General features: G+C 33.5%; 1 protein-coding gene across 1 annotated transcript; it reads right to left on the minus strand.

The window, feature by feature from the left end:
* Positions 1 to 13,348: 13,348 nt before the first annotated feature.
* LOC136220382 (polygalacturonase-like) lies at positions 13,349 to 15,637 on the minus strand. The gene is made up of 4 exons (XM_066008205.1): positions 15,200 to 15,637; positions 14,818 to 15,107; positions 13,661 to 13,889; positions 13,349 to 13,567 (listed from the first exon to the last, which is right to left on the minus strand). The coding sequence occupies exons 1-4, from the start codon at positions 15,635 to 15,637 to the stop codon at positions 13,349 to 13,351; spliced, it is 1,176 nt and encodes a 391-aa protein (XP_065864277.1).
* Positions 15,638 to 19,371: the final 3,734 nt, after the last annotated feature.

Below are 19,371 nucleotides of genomic sequence, written 5' to 3' on the forward strand. Positions count from 1 at the left end.
AAATGCTACTGCTTACTAGGGGGTTCGAACCTAGGACCTATTCATCTATACTCTATGTTGTTTACCACTGAGCCAATTGCTCTTTTTGTATATTATTTCGCGCGCTGATTAATATACCATTTCCCTTTTAGCTTCTATTATTTTTTTTTTTTGTTTAATATTTGACGCATGCACTTATTAATATCGATTAAATATGCATAATAATGAATTATTAATAGAAAAAAGGAAATGTGCATAATAATGAATTATTAATAGAAAAAAATAGAAATGTGCATAATAATGAATTATTAATAAAAAAAATCCAAGAACATGCTCTAATTTCTTATTTATTTAATTCCTTTATATTTTTGTAATTTATGTTACATAGGAAAATATATTTTTTAAAACATACGTTAGGACATATATTTTAACTTTTAAAACACGAACTATGAAGTTTAGAACGTACGACATATTTTTTAGAACATACGTTATGTTTTTTAGAACATGTGTTATGTTTTTTCGAACATGAGTTATAAATTATATTATAGAACAAATGAAAAAACGATCCAGATATCTACTGATTTTTTAGAACATTATACTTAATTTTTAGAACACAAACTATATATTTTTTAAAACATACGTTATAACATATATTTTAACTTTTAAAACACGAACTATGAAGTTAGAACGTACGACATATTTTTTAGAACATACGTTATGTTTTTTTAGAACACGTGTTATGTTTTTTCGAACATGAGTTATAAATTATATTATAGAACAAGTGAAAAAATGATCGAAATATCTACTGATTTTTTTAGAACATTATACTTAATTTTTGGAACACAAACTATATATTTTTTAAAACAAACGTTAGAACATATATTTTAACTTTTAAAACACGAACTATAAAGTTTAGAACGTACGACGTATTTTTTAGAACATACGTTATGTTTTTTAGAACACGTGTTATGTTTTTTCGAACATCAGTTATAAATTATATTATAGAACAAATGAAAAACCGATCGAGATATCTACTGATTTTTTTAGAACATTATACTTAGTTTTTGGAACACAAAATATAAACTTTAGAACATGCGTTATGTTTTTTAGAACATACATTATGTTATTTAGAATATGAGTGTTATAAATTATATTATAGAACAAATGTAAAAATGGTCCATATATTTACTATTTTTTTTAACATTATACTTAATTTTTAGAACACAAATTATAAAGTTTAGAATATATGTAACAATATTTAGAACATCGTCCTTAACATTTTAAAATATAAATTACAAAAATATAGAGGAATTAAATAAATAAGAAATTAGAGCATGTTTTTGCATTTTTTTCTATTAATAATTCATTATTATGCATATTTCTTTTTTTATTAATAATTTATTATTATGCACATTTAATTGATATTAATAAGTGCATGCATCAATCTTGCTAAAAGGCTGGGTGTTAAGAGGCTCTCTGTGGAGTCTGATAATTTGGAAGCAATCAAAATGATTTCTGAGAATCATTCTATGGGTCTTAACAGTCGCAACCTCATCAAAGCTATTATAAGGCTTTGCTCCTCCTTTGAGTTCGTAGAGTTCAGACACATTTTTAGAGAGCAGAATCGTGTTGCTGATCGCTTGGCGGCGGCGGGCCATGAAGGGACGTTAGGCGTTACTACCCTTCCTGTTTCCCCTAGTTTCATCTCTCATCTTCTCTTAGAAGATAGGATTGGGGTTAGCTTCCCTAGGCTAATTCCTGGGTAGTTTGTTGTTATTCGTTTTTCTTTTCCTTTTCTACCAAAAAAAAAAAAAAAAGTGCATGCATCAAATATTAAACAATCACAACCAAATCTATCTGAACCCTAAATAAATATTTATTTTTGCAAGAAAACTTATTTAAAGACATGAATTTGATTTGTATAAGCATACAATATTACATGTACAAGATTCAAAGAACTTACTTTATTTACTTTAAGCAAAATATTGCAGCAAATAAGCTCAAGTCCAATCAGCAACATTGCACAATTTGTTATGGTATGCTTCTGGGTTACATATGATGTTTTAACTCATTAAATACCAAACTTTGCACACTAAAAAAGTATAGATGAGTAAAAAAAATATGATTAGATTGGTTATCTGTAAATTATTTGATTGATTAGATTTAGATCTTTGAACTATATGCATAAACAACAAAAATACTAGCATACAAATATGATTAAGAAAGAAAGGATTAACCATACAAGACATCAGAAAAGGAAAAATTATAAATAAGGACCTAGATATGGGAATTATAGTGCGAATCAAGGTACAAGCTAAGAGTGCTCTTTTCAGAATCTGGTCTCTAAGCATGAATAAAACATTTTCCTTCTAAATTGGAGATAGAATTTCCATATATCGACTCAAAAGTGACCCACTATTGACTTCATCAGGTGCAACATACAAAAAATGAGTTTCCTTGCCAAAAATGAAAATCAATAAAAAAATCCACTAGGTTCTAATTTCAATGATGCATTAGCAATTTATGTCTTGAAAAAGTGTATTTCAACATCAAAATAAACAAATTATAACTCTAGTAAAACTAACTAAATAAATTTTAAGTTACAAAATGATAGATACAGAACAACAACAAAATCATGTCACATACATTGGAGATGGAAGCTGCATGGGACCATTAGGGAGCGAAGGAGTAGAGGAATTCCTTAAGAAATAGTTGCCCATTTTCATCAGCTAATCTTCTCAAACTAGAATTAAGAACTTGTAACCTGAGGAAATAGTTATCACATACAAGCATTTGCTCTTAGTATCACGTCAAAGTATCACAATTAATAGAAGTTCGTATCTGATTCAATTTCAAAAAGCTTCAAAAAAATTTTGCAAGGAAAGGCAGAATCTTTTTACAAATTGAGAGACTACAATAAGATAAGACGATTAAAGAAGAAACAATTTCAAACAAAAATGTAACCAAACACAGAAGTATGTTGATTGAAGCCATTGGAATTTTTTAGAGAGCTCACTTTGGGCTCAGCGTTGAGGATTCTGATCTCTTGAGAATATGACGATAAAAATGGAAAGCTAAAGAGAACTTTCAAATCATTTTTAATTGATTCATTTGTTCCGTATCAACGAGAAAAAGACCTTTACTGCCTTGAATAATGAGGTCACATATAACAAATTAAATTTCAAAGTGATTGAAGATCGATTGGTTCATACTTGAACAAATTAACTAGTGCGATCAACTGCAGGACTACTATTTCGTTTGAGAAAAGAAGATCCAGTCCATGAAACCGAAACACATCATAGCAAAAAATTCTAAACTACAGTTGATTAATGAAGTCAAACAGAAAATGCAGCACCGTTTGATACTTCTCATAAATGCATTTCAAATAATTAATTATGCAAGCGCCTGTGCAGAAAGAAAATTCAAAATACGACTCCTCGATCGATTGATGTTTCTTCCGCAGATTACTCATGTAATTTAGCAGCTTTTCAAAATACTTCATCTTCTCCAACATTTAGAGAGATCAAAACACAGAGAGAGAGAGACTCTAAGAATTCAATATAATAGAGAGGTTAGTAAATTACCTAATTAATTGCAGAAGAAAATTGAGATCGCAAAAGATTTCATTCGTTGAGGTCCAAGTAAATCGCAGATTTGATGAAGACAAAAGGAGGCGGAACAAGAAGATGTAGAAGGAGGCATGATAGATTTGATGAAGACAGAGGAGGCGGCACAAGAAGATGTAGGAGGCGGGGAAAGTTTCTATTTTCATATAGGGTTTTGATAAAAGAAAAAGCTAAATCAACAGTTTGGATTCAATCTAAGAGAAATCAACACCTAATATTCAATACCTTTGATCAACTTAAATTTGTCCCTTTATCTCTTTATTAATAATTTTGTGGTGAGTAATACTTATAAAATATTCTCTTCCAAAAAAATACTTATTAAATATTTTTTAATATCAATTTATAATAAAATTTTAATATATTTATGTATCAAATTTAAAATAATATATTTATTATATAATTTAGGGTAAATAATTTATTAGTCCCCTAGTTTTACCTAACACACTGTTTAGTCCTCCTATTTTGAAAAACACATTTTAAGGTCCCTATCTTTTGCCAATATTAACCTTGTGGCCTTTTTATCTATTTTTTTAGATTTTTAACCGAATATATCTTAGCTTTTAGGACAACCATAGTACAATACAAGTTGACCATGTTACTCTGTTATTTTATATATATCTGTTTATGCTAAAATGTAACGATTACAAGTCTAAAAAAATAGACAAAAGGACCAAAGAGTTAATATTGGCAAAAGCTAGGGACCTTAAAATGTGTTTTTCAAAATAGGAGGACTAAATAGTGTGTTAGGTAAAAACTAGGGGACTAATAAATTATTTACCCTATAATTTATGATATATATATATAATTTATAATAAAAAATTATATTTATTTATTCATAATAAATCATTAACTGATAGTTAGTTTAATAATTAAAATATTTATATGCTTAATATATTTTGATTATTTTGATTAATCAAATGATTTTCTTTGGCAACAACATACGTTGTAGCTAAAATAGTTCTTTTAAACGCAACACCATTTAGTTGTTGCTATAAATGGTTTAATGTTTAGCAACAAAATTATTGTTACGAAAAATGATTATTTAACAATTCCCACCAAAAACATTTATGAATGGAAAATAAAAAAATTTAATGGCAACAAAACACTATTGTTGGAAAAATGATTCTTCATAATATAGAATATAAGTTTTAAAGAAAAATAGTTATTATCGTTAATATTTATAAAATAAAATAGTATATTATATATATTTTTGAGAAGTATGTTATATATTTTGATTATATAATTTATTATATTATTTTAAGTATTTAATTTATTTTATATTATAAAAAGACGTATTTACTTCATTTCTCAAATAATTTAATAAATTTTTTTTGCAACTACTTCTTTTGTTGCTAAAATATTGAATTTTTATGCAACAACTTTTTATTGTTATTGTAAATGTTGTCATTTACAGCAACAACATATAATCGTTGCTGTAAATTCTTTAATCTAGAGTAACAACAGATAGTTGTTGCTGTAAATACTTACATTTACGGCAACAACATGGAGTCGTTGTTGTAAATGCTTTTATTTACAGTAACAACATGGAGTCGTTGCTGTAAATGCTTTCATTTACAGCAACAACATGCAGTTGTTGCTATAAACGTTTTAATTTACAGCAACGAATGTATTATTGCCAAAGTTGTTACATTTTTTCCATAATCACCACAATCAGAAAGAAATTTATAGCAACAAAATTTTGTAACGACCCAGAAAATTGTGTTGCTAAAGTTTGTTTTTAGCAACAACGTTTTTTGTTGTTGCCAAAACTTGTTACCAAAAAGCAATTTTCTTGTAGTGTTATAGAATAATATATTGATGTTGCTTCCATTTTAACATAGATTGTAATTCTTTTGTATCGTAGATATAATATTTAATTTTAATTGTAGTTTAATTCAATTTTTGTTTAACCTATATTGTAATTCTTTTGTATCGTAAATATAATATTTAATTTTAATTATATTTTAATTCAATTTTTGGTTTTTTATTATATTCTAATATATTTCTTAATTAATCTGCTATTTTATTATTATTGTTTCACAAAATATTTAGAATATGAAAATGTATTAAAATTCCTAAAAAGTACAAATCATTGAGTTTTGTAAAAATAAATAAATTATTCATCTTTAGTTAAAATTCTATAAAAAATAGTCAATTATTTTTAAAATTAATTTATTTGAATTATCATTAAAAAATATATATTAATTTCAAATATACATAATATAAATTTTTTTCATAGCATGATATAAAATTATTTAAAAGTAAATATGTCAATTTATTTATTTATCTAAATTATATAAAAGTTTCATACCCCGTGCATTGCACGGGTTTTTGACTAGTTTATTTAATTTAATTGTGTTTGATAACGGTTGTTTCTCCACCACTTAAATTAGTTAATTAAGTTAAAAATCACTTATTTTGATAAGTCAAAATATTTAACTTAACATTTTAAGTTAAACAGTATCATATGTTTATAAAAGTTAAATCATTCAATACTTTCAGCACTTATAATATTCGGCACTTAAAATTCACTACTTATTTTTTCAGTACTTAATTTTCAGTTTTAGCAAACAACACCATAGTGTTGCAATTTTGAGAGATCGAATGTATGAGAATTAAGAGTTAGGATTATGATTTTTGTATTTAGTTGTTACCGAATAAGCAAGTTTATGGAGTTGGTGAGACACTTATAAAGTTAAGGGAGCTAATCTACTTTTATGAACAAGTTTAGAGAGTTGGTGGTATAGAATAATCAAGTTCATTGAGCTGATGAGACACCTACAAAGTTCAAGGAGCTAGTGATGTATTAGGTCATGGTTAGTTTCATTAGAAGTGTGTGTAATTTTGAAATGTAATGTTGCAGGATAAATGGAAAACACTAGTGCATACAACAAGAATATATATATTTTAAAATTTGTATGTCAATATTATTGAAATAAAATTTAAGAAATAAACTGATATAATTTTTGAATTGCGATGGATTACAAACAGATAGTGATTGCTAATATGGGCAACAACTCATTTTAACCATAAGTTGCGTTGAAACAGGTAGAAAACCTACTTTGACTTTAGTTACGGAATCTAACTTACATTCGGAACCTAAAACACTTAAATCTTTGTATACGCAATTGTAGAAGTGTTATAACCGCACAAAAAAACATTACCACAATGCTTCACTACCTACTTGTATGTCAATCTTATTGAAAGGAATAAATTTAAGAAATCAACCAATATAATTTTGGAAATGTGGCGGCAGACAGAGTACTGATGGATAGTTGTCTGTAATAAGGGCACAAACTCATTTTTACCATCAGTTGCATTGAAACTTCATAAAGTGAATGAGGTAATAATCAATGTTTTGGATAAAGTTCATTGATTCTCATTAACATTAAAGTCTAAATATTTACATTCTTATATTCTTTCTAGGTGTGCTCTCCAAGCAAAGAAGAGACACATGGCTTAATATCCACCTTTGATATTAGGGCTTACAATCAATGGTGGAGATTTAAAGGAGATATGATTAAGTGTGTGGAGGTGAACCATTGTCTTCCTACACATCTTCTAGAACCTGCCGGATTAGTGTAAAGACAAGGTTGCCCCTGGTTATTGTAAAAAGACTCTTTTGCCCTTGGAAGCTCAAAAGATTTGTCCGACACAAATAAGAGCTTTGAAGACTTGGAATTTGTACTTCTCCTTTGATATTCGACTCTTCGTTTTCTCTCTGGCCCAAAAACTTCTTTGTTTTCTGGGTAAAGGTTTGAAGGATTTTGCATGGCCTTTGGTGATGATCTTGTTACCCTTCCTCAAACTAGGCTTGATAAATATTTAACAAGCCGAGTTTGCTAACTAAGAAACGAAGCTGGGGGGAATGTTGAGCCTTAGTGAAGAGATCGACGAGTTGCATGGCGGAGGAGATGGGCATGAGGCGGACGAGACCTGTTTGAACCCTTTCTCGCACAACATGGCAGTCTATATCGATGTGTTTGGTTCTCTCGTGGAAAACGGGATTTTGGGCGATGTGCATGGCGGAGACGTTGTCGCAGAACAGAAGTGCCGCCGATTTGGGGAAAACCGCTAGATCCCGTAGGAGGGTGGTGAGCCAATGTAACTCGCAGGATGTGGACGCCATGGCCCTGTATTCGGCTTCAGAGGAGGACCGAGAAACGGTGTTTTGTTTCTTGGATCTCTAGGATACGATGGAAGAGCCTAAAAAGGTCACATAGCCAGTGATGGATTTGCGAGTCTCGGTGCAAGAGCCCCAGTCGGAATCACAAAAGGCTTGGAGGCGGAGGTCATTTGTTGCCGGAAAAAATAGACCAAGACCGATGGTCCCTTTAAGGTAACAGAGCACTCTCTGAACTTTCTGTTCGTCTTCTGTTGTGGGTGCGTTTAGGTGTTGAGATAGTTGGTTAACTATGTAGGAAAGGTCGGGTCTTGTTTGGGTTAGGTAGAGTAATTTGCCTATGATTTGTCTGTAAGCTGTGATGTTTGTTAAGGGGGTACTTTGCATGTGGGGTTTTTGGTTTGGTAATGCTGGTGTGTGTGCTGGTTTACAGTCAAGTAAACTGTAGTCTTGCAAGAGCTCTAATACGTATTTTCTTTGTGACATATGCATGCCTGTGGAGCTTCTGGCGAATTCAAAACCGAGGAAATAGTGGAGGGGGCCAAGATCCTTGATTCTGAAGGCGCGATGAAGATGATCCTTTGCGAGGCTGATGGCGGAGTCGTCATTGCCTGCTAATATCACGTCATCTACATAGATGAGCAAGATGGTTATTGAGTTTTGTACCTTCTTAGTGAAAAGTGAGGGATCTGCATTTGACTGAGTGAATCCCATGGCTTTGACCGTAGCTGTGAGTTTCACGTTCCATTGTCGTCCCGCTTGACGTAAGCCATAAAGAGACTTGTGCAAACGGCAAACTGGACGAGGTGCGGCACTGGTGATCCCCGGTGGAAGTGTCATATAGACTTCCTCACATAATTCGCCGTGCAGGTAAGCGTTATCTATGTCAAGTTGGTGAATGCTCCATTTTCTGGCAACGGCCACTGTCAATAACGTTCTGATTGTTGTGAATTTGGCTACAGGTGCGAAGGTAGCGGTGAAATCGACCCCTTCTTGTTGACTATAGCCCTTGGCTACCAGGCGTGCCTTGTACCGCGCTATGCTCCCATCGGCTTTGTGCTTCAGCTTGTAGACCCATCGACATCCGCTAGGCTTTTTGCCCATAGGTAAGGAGACTATCTCCCATGTGTTGTTTGACTCGAGGGCAGCAAGTTCTTCGTTCATGGCCTGTTGCCAATTTATATCTAACATGGCTTGTTTGTATGTTGTAGGTTTTGAATGGCAAGTGACATTGATGGCGAAAGTCCGTTTGTTGGATGACAACTTTTGATATGAGAGGTGTTTGGAGAGTTGATGTGGTGATCTTGTGAAAGCAGGCAAAGGGTGGCCCTTGGTCAAGGCTACATGGTAGTCTTTTAGGTAAGTTGGTGCTCTCCTTGTTCGGATGGGTCTGGCGTGTGTTTGTGTTTGTTGTGGTGATTCTGTTGGAATATTTGCTGTTGGGTTGGTATCCGTTGTGTTGTGAGTGTCTTGGGGGCCTGGTTCTATATCGTCATCATCGTCATTATCTGGTATAATTGCATGAGTCTGTTCTGGGTCTGCAATATGATGCACATCTGTGTCTGAGGATTGGTTTGTGTCTGTAAATGGAAAATATGCTTCGAAGAACTTTACGTGCCTAGAAAAAAAAATACTGTTAGTTGTTAAGTTTAACAGTTTGTATCCTTTCGTGCCTGCCCTGTATCCTAGGAACGCACATCGGATAGCTCTGTCGGTGAACTTGTGCTTGTGTCTGTCAAGGGTCGAGGCATATGCCAAGCACCCGAAAACCCTAAGGTCATTGATGTTGTACTTATCTTTGTGCAAACGCTCATATGGTGTCTTTTGTTGTATGGGGTAGACGGTAATCTATTGATAAGAAATACCGCATGACTGACTGCCTCAGACCAAAAGGTTTTGGGCATGCCACTTTGTAGCATGAGTGCCCTGGTTGTATTCATAATATCCTGGTGTTTTCGCTCTACACGGACGTTTTGTTGAGGTGTTTCGGTGCATGATGTTTGATGTGTGATACCTTGTTCATCGTAAAAGTTGCGCATCATGAATTCAGGTCCATTATCATACCTTATCACCTTGACCTTCTTATTGAACTATCTGTTGACATAGTTGCAAAATGCCTGTAATGCCTGTCTTGCTTCCCCTTTGTCATGCATCAATGATACCCAGGTATACCTACTGTAATCATCCAAAATAGTTAGGAAATAACGTTTGCCTGTATGTGATTCCCTAACCGGCCCCCATATATCAACATGAACTAAGTCAAATGTTTGTTTTGCAATGCTGTTGCTTAAAATTAAAGGCAATTTCTTTTGTTTAGCTCTTTGACAAACGTCACATGGCATTTCTTTGAAAGGCTTAAAGTCATTACATGGTATTCCTAAGGCTCTGAGCCTTTCATAGGAAGGATGGCCAAGGCGAGAATGCCATACATTTGCCTTAATTGAACATGAAACAGCATAACAACTTTTGACTACATTTTGCTGTGGATCCTCTAAGAAATATAGCCCTCCTTGTTGCCTAGCCCAACCAATCGTCATCCAGCTCTTGGTATCCTGTATCATACATGTTGACCCAGTTATGATGATGCACATGTCATTTGACTCTAAAAGCTTGCTTGTTGAGATTAGATTGTAATTGAATTTTGGTATGCATAATACATCCCTCAAGGTGAGTCCTGAACTCAACGACACTATGCCTATATGTTCTGCTTTAACCTTCTCCCCATTTGGTAAACTGACCCAACAATGTTCTATTTTTGTGTATGAACTATAATACCCAACATCGCATACAATATGATCGGTGGCTCCTGTGTCAATGATCCAACGAGGCATGGCATACTTATCAGAGGAAGTTTTAGAAGCATTACCAGAATAGCTGTCCTTGTGGAAGGCGTTTACGCTGCTTGTGGTAGCTTGAGCGGCTTGTGCTTTCTGAGGTAAGAAGGCCACCAATTTCTGATATTGTTCTTTAGTGAGGCTGAAAGGTTCTTTCTGGTTGGTGTTATCATCCTCCCCTGAATCTGACCCTTCCTTGGTATGATTTGTTGCAGAGTTGGCTTTAGCTTGCGGTGCTCTGAAGCCATTTCCTCCCTTTGCTTTGTTCCCATAGCACATCGGATATCCATGCTTTTTGAAGCATATATCTTCTGTGTGGCCTATGTTACCGCAATAAGTGCATAAGGACGAGTTGCGGCTGTTTCCTCCTTTTCGGCTGTTTGGTTTGTTGCGATGGGTGCCCTGCCTATTTTGTTGATTAGTGAATCCAGCAAAGGAGGCGTTCTCATTTCCTTCATTGTTTTTTGCAGGTGTGAGGCCAATCTGCCTTTCGTGTTGGGTGGCTAAGGCATAGGCCTTGTTGAGAGAGGGCAAAGGCTCAATGAGTAAGATCTGCGAACATATGGTGGAATATGCCTCGCTTAAACCTTGAAGAAAGGTGATAACTTGGTCAGCTTCTTGTTGATCACGCAGTGTTTTGAAGGCGCCGCAAGAGCAAGCTGGTCTGCACGAACACTGCGGCATGGGTCTGAGGTTGGTAAGTTCATCGTAAAGTATTTTAAGATCCGTGTAGTACTCAGTTACCGTCCTCGTTCCTTGTTTTAACCCGTGTATTTCCCTGCGCAGCTCCAGTATCCTCAAGGAATCGGCTTGGGCAAACCGTTCCTTCAGATCTACCCACACTTGATCAGCTTTGTCGAGCCACATGATGCTCCTTACTAGTGAATGAGACAAGGCATGGTGTATCCAAGACATCACCATGTTGTTGCAGCGTTCCCACTGGCTGTACATGGCGTCTGTTGTGCTTGGTGCCGCAATAGTGCCATCTACAAAGGCATACTTATTCTTCGACATCAAGGCTACCTTCACGGCTCGAGACCATTGGTGGTAGTTAGGTCCAGTCAGGACTTGCGATACGAGTGCCAATGCCGGTGTCTCCGTCTGTGGGAGGTGGTAAGGGCTACTCGTGTTGATGATAGGGGGGTTAGCCATATTCCTTTGATTGGAGTTTTTAACAGAGTGAAATTATTTGCTCTGATACCATCATAAAGTGAATGAGGTAATAATCAATGTTTTGGATAAAGTTCCTTGATTCTCATTAACATTAAAGTCTAAATATTTACATTCTTATATTCTTTCTAGGTGTGCTCTCCAAGTAAAGAAGAGACACATGGCTTAATATCCACCTTTGATATTAGGGCTTACAATCAATGGTGGAGATTTAAAGGAGATATGATTAAGTGTGTGGAGGTGCACCATTGTCTTCCTACACATCTTCTAGAACCTGCCGGATTGGTGTAAAGACAAGGTTGCCCCTGGTTATTGTAAAAAGACTCTTTTGCCCTTGGAAGCTCAAAATATTTGTCCGACACAAATAAGAGCTTTGAAGACTTGGACTTTGTACTTCTCCTTTGATATTCGACTCTTTGTTTTCTCTCTGGCCCAAAAACTTCTCTGTTTTCTGGGTAAAGGTTTGAAGGATTTTGCATGGCCTATGGTGATGATCTTGTTAAAACTAGACTTGTTCACGGGTTCGGATACCCATCGAAGTCTGCGTCCTTTGGATCGGGCTTGGACATGAAACTTGTTGGTCCCTTGTAATGTGAGAATTAGTTCCAAATGGAGGGTTAATTGAACTATTGAGAGTTTTAAAATTTTAGCTAAGTAAAAATACTTCTCACAATTCAATAGCACGGTCCAGAGGATGTCTATTAAAAGTTCAGAAGCAACTTTAGTTGATCAACAACTAAGATTGATTTTGTCCTTGGTTCGAAAGGTAACGCCTCAGAGGGGCTTCCGAACTTAGCACAGTTAAACACAACTCTGACTAATTTATACTTCCCTAATAAAAGCAAGCAATAAAGAGTAAGAGTTAGAGAAAGTGATACTCAACAGTTTTATCCTGATTCGGCCTCCTGCCTACATCCAGTCACCGGAATTCCTCTTCCGAGCTTTAATCCACTACTAAGCTCTTTGTGGTAGAGCACAAACCCTTACAACAGATATTGAGATATTACAGAATACCTTTCTCTATAACCTACATTCAACTATCACTTGTACAAAAATGGCCTTTTGCCACGACTTATTTACCACGATTCTGTTAAGCACCGTGGCAAATAATGTTATTTGTCACGGTTCTGTTAATGTTCTTCGGAAGACTTTATTACTTGATGCGATAGGGCATAACCGCTTTTATTGTATCAATTGTTATATCCAGACTAATATATTATTTAAATTGTAATTAATAATAATGCTTTACTATTTGGTATTTAATATTTCTAAACTAATATTAAATTTAGATGTGAAAAAAAGTATAAAAAATGCCTAGGGCCTCCAAATACTGGAAACGCCCTAGTTTATAGATAATCGTTGTTCAGTGTGATAATGAGAGTGTTATATATTTGATCACGGATCGGACTTATTATGAAAGTAAGAAGCACATTGATACTAGAGTGTGATATATTTGAAATAACTGAGCTAGATGGAAAGGGCATTGTGAATGAATGATGAGGTTAAAGATATAGAAATACAAATCAATAATTACAAGGCCGGGCTTCCAAGCAAATAAAGATATGGTTGGAAACGCCGCAGGCTCAAACAAAATATAGCAATTTAAGTTATTTCCTCTATAGACAACTTGTAGGCTGAACCACTCCAGATGCCGTTCCATCAGCATTCTCACACGAAGCATCAGCTGCTTCATTCTTGTATGTCAGCTTCACATCTTTCATTTTAATCTCAGTACATGGCTTCTTTTCACTGCAGTCAAATTTCACTGCCACTTGTGTTGCTGATGTTCCACGAATGTTTTGGTAAGTCACGTTCATTATTTTAACACCTGAATGCTGTACATTACAAAAGCAATATATATGTTAATTTTTGGAAGAGCAGATCACAATAAAAAGGTAAGGTAATAATTGGAATTGATTGAAACTTACTTGGCCAGGACAATTTTGATGGTCGGGACAGTAATTTTGGTCGATGATAATGGGATTTTGGACGTTGTTCATCACAGCATTTTGAAAAACTATGTTCTTTACGAAGCCACTGCTTGGTCTTCCCCATGACTTAATTCTTACTCCATTCTGTGTTCCTGTGAATGTAACGGATTTAACTGTCACGTTTTGTACTCCTGGTTCTGAAGCATCCTTGCCTAAACTCCCAATACTGCAATACCCAAAATAAATGGTTATGTTTAATTAATTATAGAGGAAATTACAGTCTCATATTTAAAATGTTGGGCTTATGGAGACTAATATATATATATATATATATATATATATATAGGCCCAATTGCAGCGATCCAACTCTACAGTATAAATGTAACATTTTTCTCTGTAATCCGTATCTCATTCATATAGTGAAATATCGTGGCTTGGTAGTGCCCCCAAACGTAGTCATTCTAATTGAGTGGCGAACTGGGTAAACAATTCTTGTGTGCTTGTTTGTTTTTCATTTTTGTAATTGCATTTATTCTTAACATAAAAAACAGTCTCATGTTTTAAAACGTGACAAACAATAAGGTACAATTATGCTAACACGGTTAGAAAATGATAACTTGGCAGTCACAGTCAAAAAAGTCAAAGAGATATCATTGGTTGCTTGTTCTTTCCTTCCCCATTTTCTATCTCAAATTTCCAAAGTTCTCGGATTCAATAAAAAAAACTTCACATCTTCCTCGAACTGGGAATCTAATGCGCTATGGTTATTATTAGGTGAAAACCGATTTAGTATTCACGCACAAAACAATGCAATTTTAAACTTTATGGTTATTAGGTGAGAACAGATTGAATATTCACTTAGAAAACAATGCAATTTTAAATCTAACTGTGCTAGTGGGTGCAATTTCCAGCTTCTTTAATGAACAGCCACCTTTTATTTTGCAAGAAGCAATTAAATGTGATGAGATCCAACCATAAAAAATTTCCACAAAACATCACTCATATTTGGTTAAGGAGATTTAAAATTTTACTGTCAGATAAATACTAAATTTAAAATTGTATCATTTAATATTTGTACCATATTCTAAAAAAATAAATGAAAAAACTGGTAATGTGGAGAGATAGTAATATAATAATTTAACTTAGGAGTGTACCTAATGCCATGGCCAGGGCCACATGCAATTTGTTGAATCCACAAGTCAGTGGTACCAGGTCCAATTGAGATGCAGTCATCGCCAGTTTTAATCCTGCTGTTCAATATAGTAACACCACTGGATAATTGCACATGGATGCCGTCGGTGTTGGGGCTCTTACCGGAGGCAGAAATTGTTACCCCTTTGACTTTTACATCGTTGCATCCATTGAATACAATGTGGTACATTTGGCTATTCACTGAAGTCAATCCATTCACTACTATATTCTTTGAATTCGAAAATAATACTGACTGTATCCATAAAAAAAAAAAAAAAAAAATGTCAGCTAGCCATATTGTCCGTATTTCTAGGAAAAAACCCCTTTCAGGAACAAAAGGCATACCGTGGCGCCACTGGGGCAGCTTTTGCCGGAGGCCTTACAAGCCCACAAAGCAGGACCTTTGGCGTCAAGAATACCACCGGAAACAGTAACACCGTCGACGTGGCCAAACGACAACCAGTTTCCAGCTTTAGCAAGAACATTATAATCAGATGGAGCCACAAGTGTACCATCTATACGTACTAAGATATTGTTATTGTTGCATGGACCATTAAATTCAACGTTTTTCAGGAAAAATCTCCCAGATGGTGCGTAAACTGTGGCTGGCTTATTCGAGCTACATGCATTTTTCCATGCAGTAAGAAACGCTGTCGTAGAGTCAGTCTTGCCATCTGGTTTAGCCCCATAATTTACAACATTGTATTGAGCTGCATTGGCTAAATATGAAGTAAATATCAGAAAAATCACAAGTGCAGACTCAAACATCTGTAATTTCGCCATTTATGATCTATAGAATTAGTGTGTTTTAAGAGACAGTTGAATGTATAGATTTTAGAAGAGGTGTTTATATATAGGATTTTAATCTGTAATAATGTTTTTTTTAGTAGTTTTTAAGACTGCACCGGCATGTCAAGGTTTATTATATATTATATATTAAATGTAATTAAGAAAGTGTTTTCTCTTTGCTTGCATTCACTGCTCTTCCATTCCATGTGAAGGATGCTATATTTTAGGACAAACAATATGTGTTCACACTTTGACACTTAATTTCATTGATCTATTCAGTATTTATTATTATTATTATTATTATTAATGTAACCATTCGGTCCGGAGTGGGTAGCGTCTGGATAGAAGGTCTCAACAAGGAACCGTCTTAAGGGATGATTATAAGGGCAGAAATGAACTGAATCCTAAGTTGGAAATAAAGAAATAGTGTTTGGAGTTTATTAGTAGAACGAGAATTCAATACATATAAACGTATTTTAAAACCAAAAGATTTAAAGTGTTAGATTTAGACAGACAGTTTGTATGTAATAATATAGGGCAGCATGTGTATTGGGCATATTGTTGCAATTAATCATTTCCGGAGCTACTGAACAGATCCAAATCTTTAATTTTTCAACCAATTTTGGATTCCATTATTTTGGAATTATATGTTGAAGGTACGTAGAAACCAAAGTAATAGGTAACGGTTTAATTCAAATCATCTATATATAGGACAATTCTACAATCGCCCAAGTAAATTGGACCCACTACAAAATGAGAAGATAAAACTTGAACATATATTTTCTTTTCTAAAAGTACACGTAGTTACTGTGGATAGTCTAACAGTAATTTTATCTAAAATGGTCCAATTTATCCATAACATTGTTATTGAAGATGAATTTTATTTCTAATATTAACAAATTAAGTCAATTTCAAATATAATTAAAATATATAGATATTTTTGTTTCTATATCAATTATTATTCTAAATATTATTTCACGTTTTTTTTTAATTTTATAATAAAATTGAAAATTAATATATTAAATTTGATAAAATATTTGTATTTGTTTTTGTTCATTTCTTACAAACTATAGTATACTTTTCCACGTGAATATATACGTTTGTGATTAGTGATAAAATAATGTAAATGTACAATGGAGATGTTAAGATTCATAGTTGAGAAGACACTATGATATATATTGATCAAACTCAGTTTTAGTGTTAAATTTGCTCTTGGTTACACAATTTTAAACTTTAAAAGTAAAGAATTACTTGACAATAATATTAGTACTATTTTTTCATAATATATATTTTTATTTTGGGTAATTAATTTATTAGTCCCTATATTTTGACAAAACACACTGTTTAGTCCCTGTATTTTCAAAAACACATGGTAAGGTCCCTAACCTTTTTCTCAGTGAACTGTTTAGTCCTTCCGTCTGTTTGTTACATTTTTTACCGTTTATGACTTCGGAAATGACTAAATTACCCTTTACTATTTACCTTCAAACTTCAGAAGAGTAATCCAATTTAGAAGAAGAAGCTATTTGCATGGAGAACAATAAAAAGAACAGACTCAACGCTTACGAATTTGAACGATTAAGAAGAAAATTAAGAACAAGAACACTCAAAGTTGATTTCAGATGCATTAGAGTTTAAAGGAAAGCAAAATAAAGGAAAAGAAGAACACAAATCCAAATTGACTAACAGAATCTTCATGAGAGTCTAACGGCAGGGACTAAACAGTTCACCAAGAAAAACATTAGGGACTAAACAGTTCACCGAGAAAAACGTTAGGGACTTTAGTGTGTGTTTTTGAAAATACAGGGACTAAACAGTGTGTTTTGTCAAAATATAGGGACTAATAAATTAATTACCCTTTTATTTTTTTTGTTACAAAAAGTTTAAATAAAAATTGGTAATAGTTATACTGTCCGTTTGACTACTTGCTATTTGTTGTTCTTGTTTACTGGTTGCGGCTCCTGTTTGCTATTTGCCTTCGAAAAAGTTGTTTTTTCAAAAAGCAGAGATTTCATGCTTTTGTAAAAAGCTATTTTCAATCTTAAAATGCAGACAGTAGATATCTAAATACCTCAAACTTTGCCTTTTAAAATGAAAAGGCAAAGAGGAGATGAAAAGTAGGTAACCAAACACCCCATGAGTCTCAAGATCAAAACCTCAATGAGTGGAATTTTTAAATACTTCTTGAATACATTAAATTTTTCTCTTTAATTTTGGTATTCTTTTTAAGGTATAAATTTGTAATTTTCTCTTTTTGGATATATATAATTAAAAAATTAAAAATTATTATCCAATACAGCCTTAATAAATGGAACAGATTTTCCTTTAAAAAAAATAAAAGGAACAGATTCATAGAACCAAATATGAACAGCCTCATGAAATTTAACTAACCCTTTTAGTGGGTTACACTTAATTTACATTCTAAGTTTCACAAATTATGATTTGTGTGTAAATTAGTAAGGCAATTAGATTAAACATGAATATTATGAAATACTACTTTATAGGAATATTGTTATTATTATAAAAACGTACATGCATAAAAAAAAAAGTTCACGTAGATGGTTTGTAGAGGTTTGTTAGAAAAGTAAGAAGGAAATATATTATTAGCTTGACCGTTAACGTGACATGACAAAAACATCACTTCCTTAGGAAGAACTTTTTCATGAAAATCCTCACACTAATTTATTCCATTGAGTAGATTATTATTCTTTTTTTTTTTTTTTCATATGAATTTAGAAATAAAACGTGACATATGGAGCAGAAAAGGAGAAGAAATCGCCTTTTAATCTGTACTTACTATTTTGTCTGACATTAATTATCTACAAAATCATTGCCTATCCTCTTTTTCCTTTTTATTGTTAATTTTCATTGCAACATTACTAATTTATTCCAGATTCGGGTTACCATTAGTTATGTTTTTCTTGATTAAAAAAAAAAAAAAGTTATGAGACTATTACTTATAGCATTTCTAGTGGTTGGGGTCAAACCAATCTTAAATTTACACCCTAAATAGTAATTTAGAAATCTTCAAATCTTCAAGAGTCATTGAATAAGCGACTCTCTCGAAAAATTAGAGCAAAATTATGAGAAGTTGTTTGGAGAGAAATCGAGAAAATGTACTCAACCTAGAAAGAAAAGGTTGAGTTGTGGCCTTGACCAACGGAAGTTGCACGTGGCGTGAGTCTGTATTCCTTTTTTCACGGGGTGGACTGTGGATCGATCCCTCCATCTTTTCTATCTCCAGTGGCAAGATGATTTATTTTGTATTGGCTTAAAGCACTTTTTGACCTCTGACCTATCCAAAATTTGTGCATTTGGCCCCTGACCTATTATTTGGTCATATTTGGCCCCTAACCTATCAAATTAGATAAAATCCAACCCATATTGAATGAAAAATTAACTGTGTTGAAAAATTAACGGCAGTAACCAATACAAAAATGACACATGACACATAAATAAAATTAATTTTCACTCTATCGGAACACTAGAAAAGTTTTTAGGTTTTTTTTACTGTGTAAAATAGTTACTATTGCCATCTCTAGTTGAAAATTAATTTTATTTATATGTCATGTGTCGTTTTTGTATTGGTGACTGTTGATAATTTTCTAACAAAGTTAATTTTTCATTCAATATGGGTTGAATTTTATCTAATTTGATAGGTCAGGGGTCAAATGTGACCAAATAATAGATCAAGGGCCAAATGCACAAATTTTAGATAGGTCAAGGGC

Source organism: Euphorbia lathyris, chromosome 2, assembly GCF_963576675.1.
Source record: "Euphorbia lathyris chromosome 2, ddEupLath1.1, whole genome shotgun sequence".
Lineage (NCBI taxonomy): Eukaryota > Viridiplantae > Streptophyta > Magnoliopsida > Malpighiales > Euphorbiaceae > Euphorbia > Euphorbia lathyris.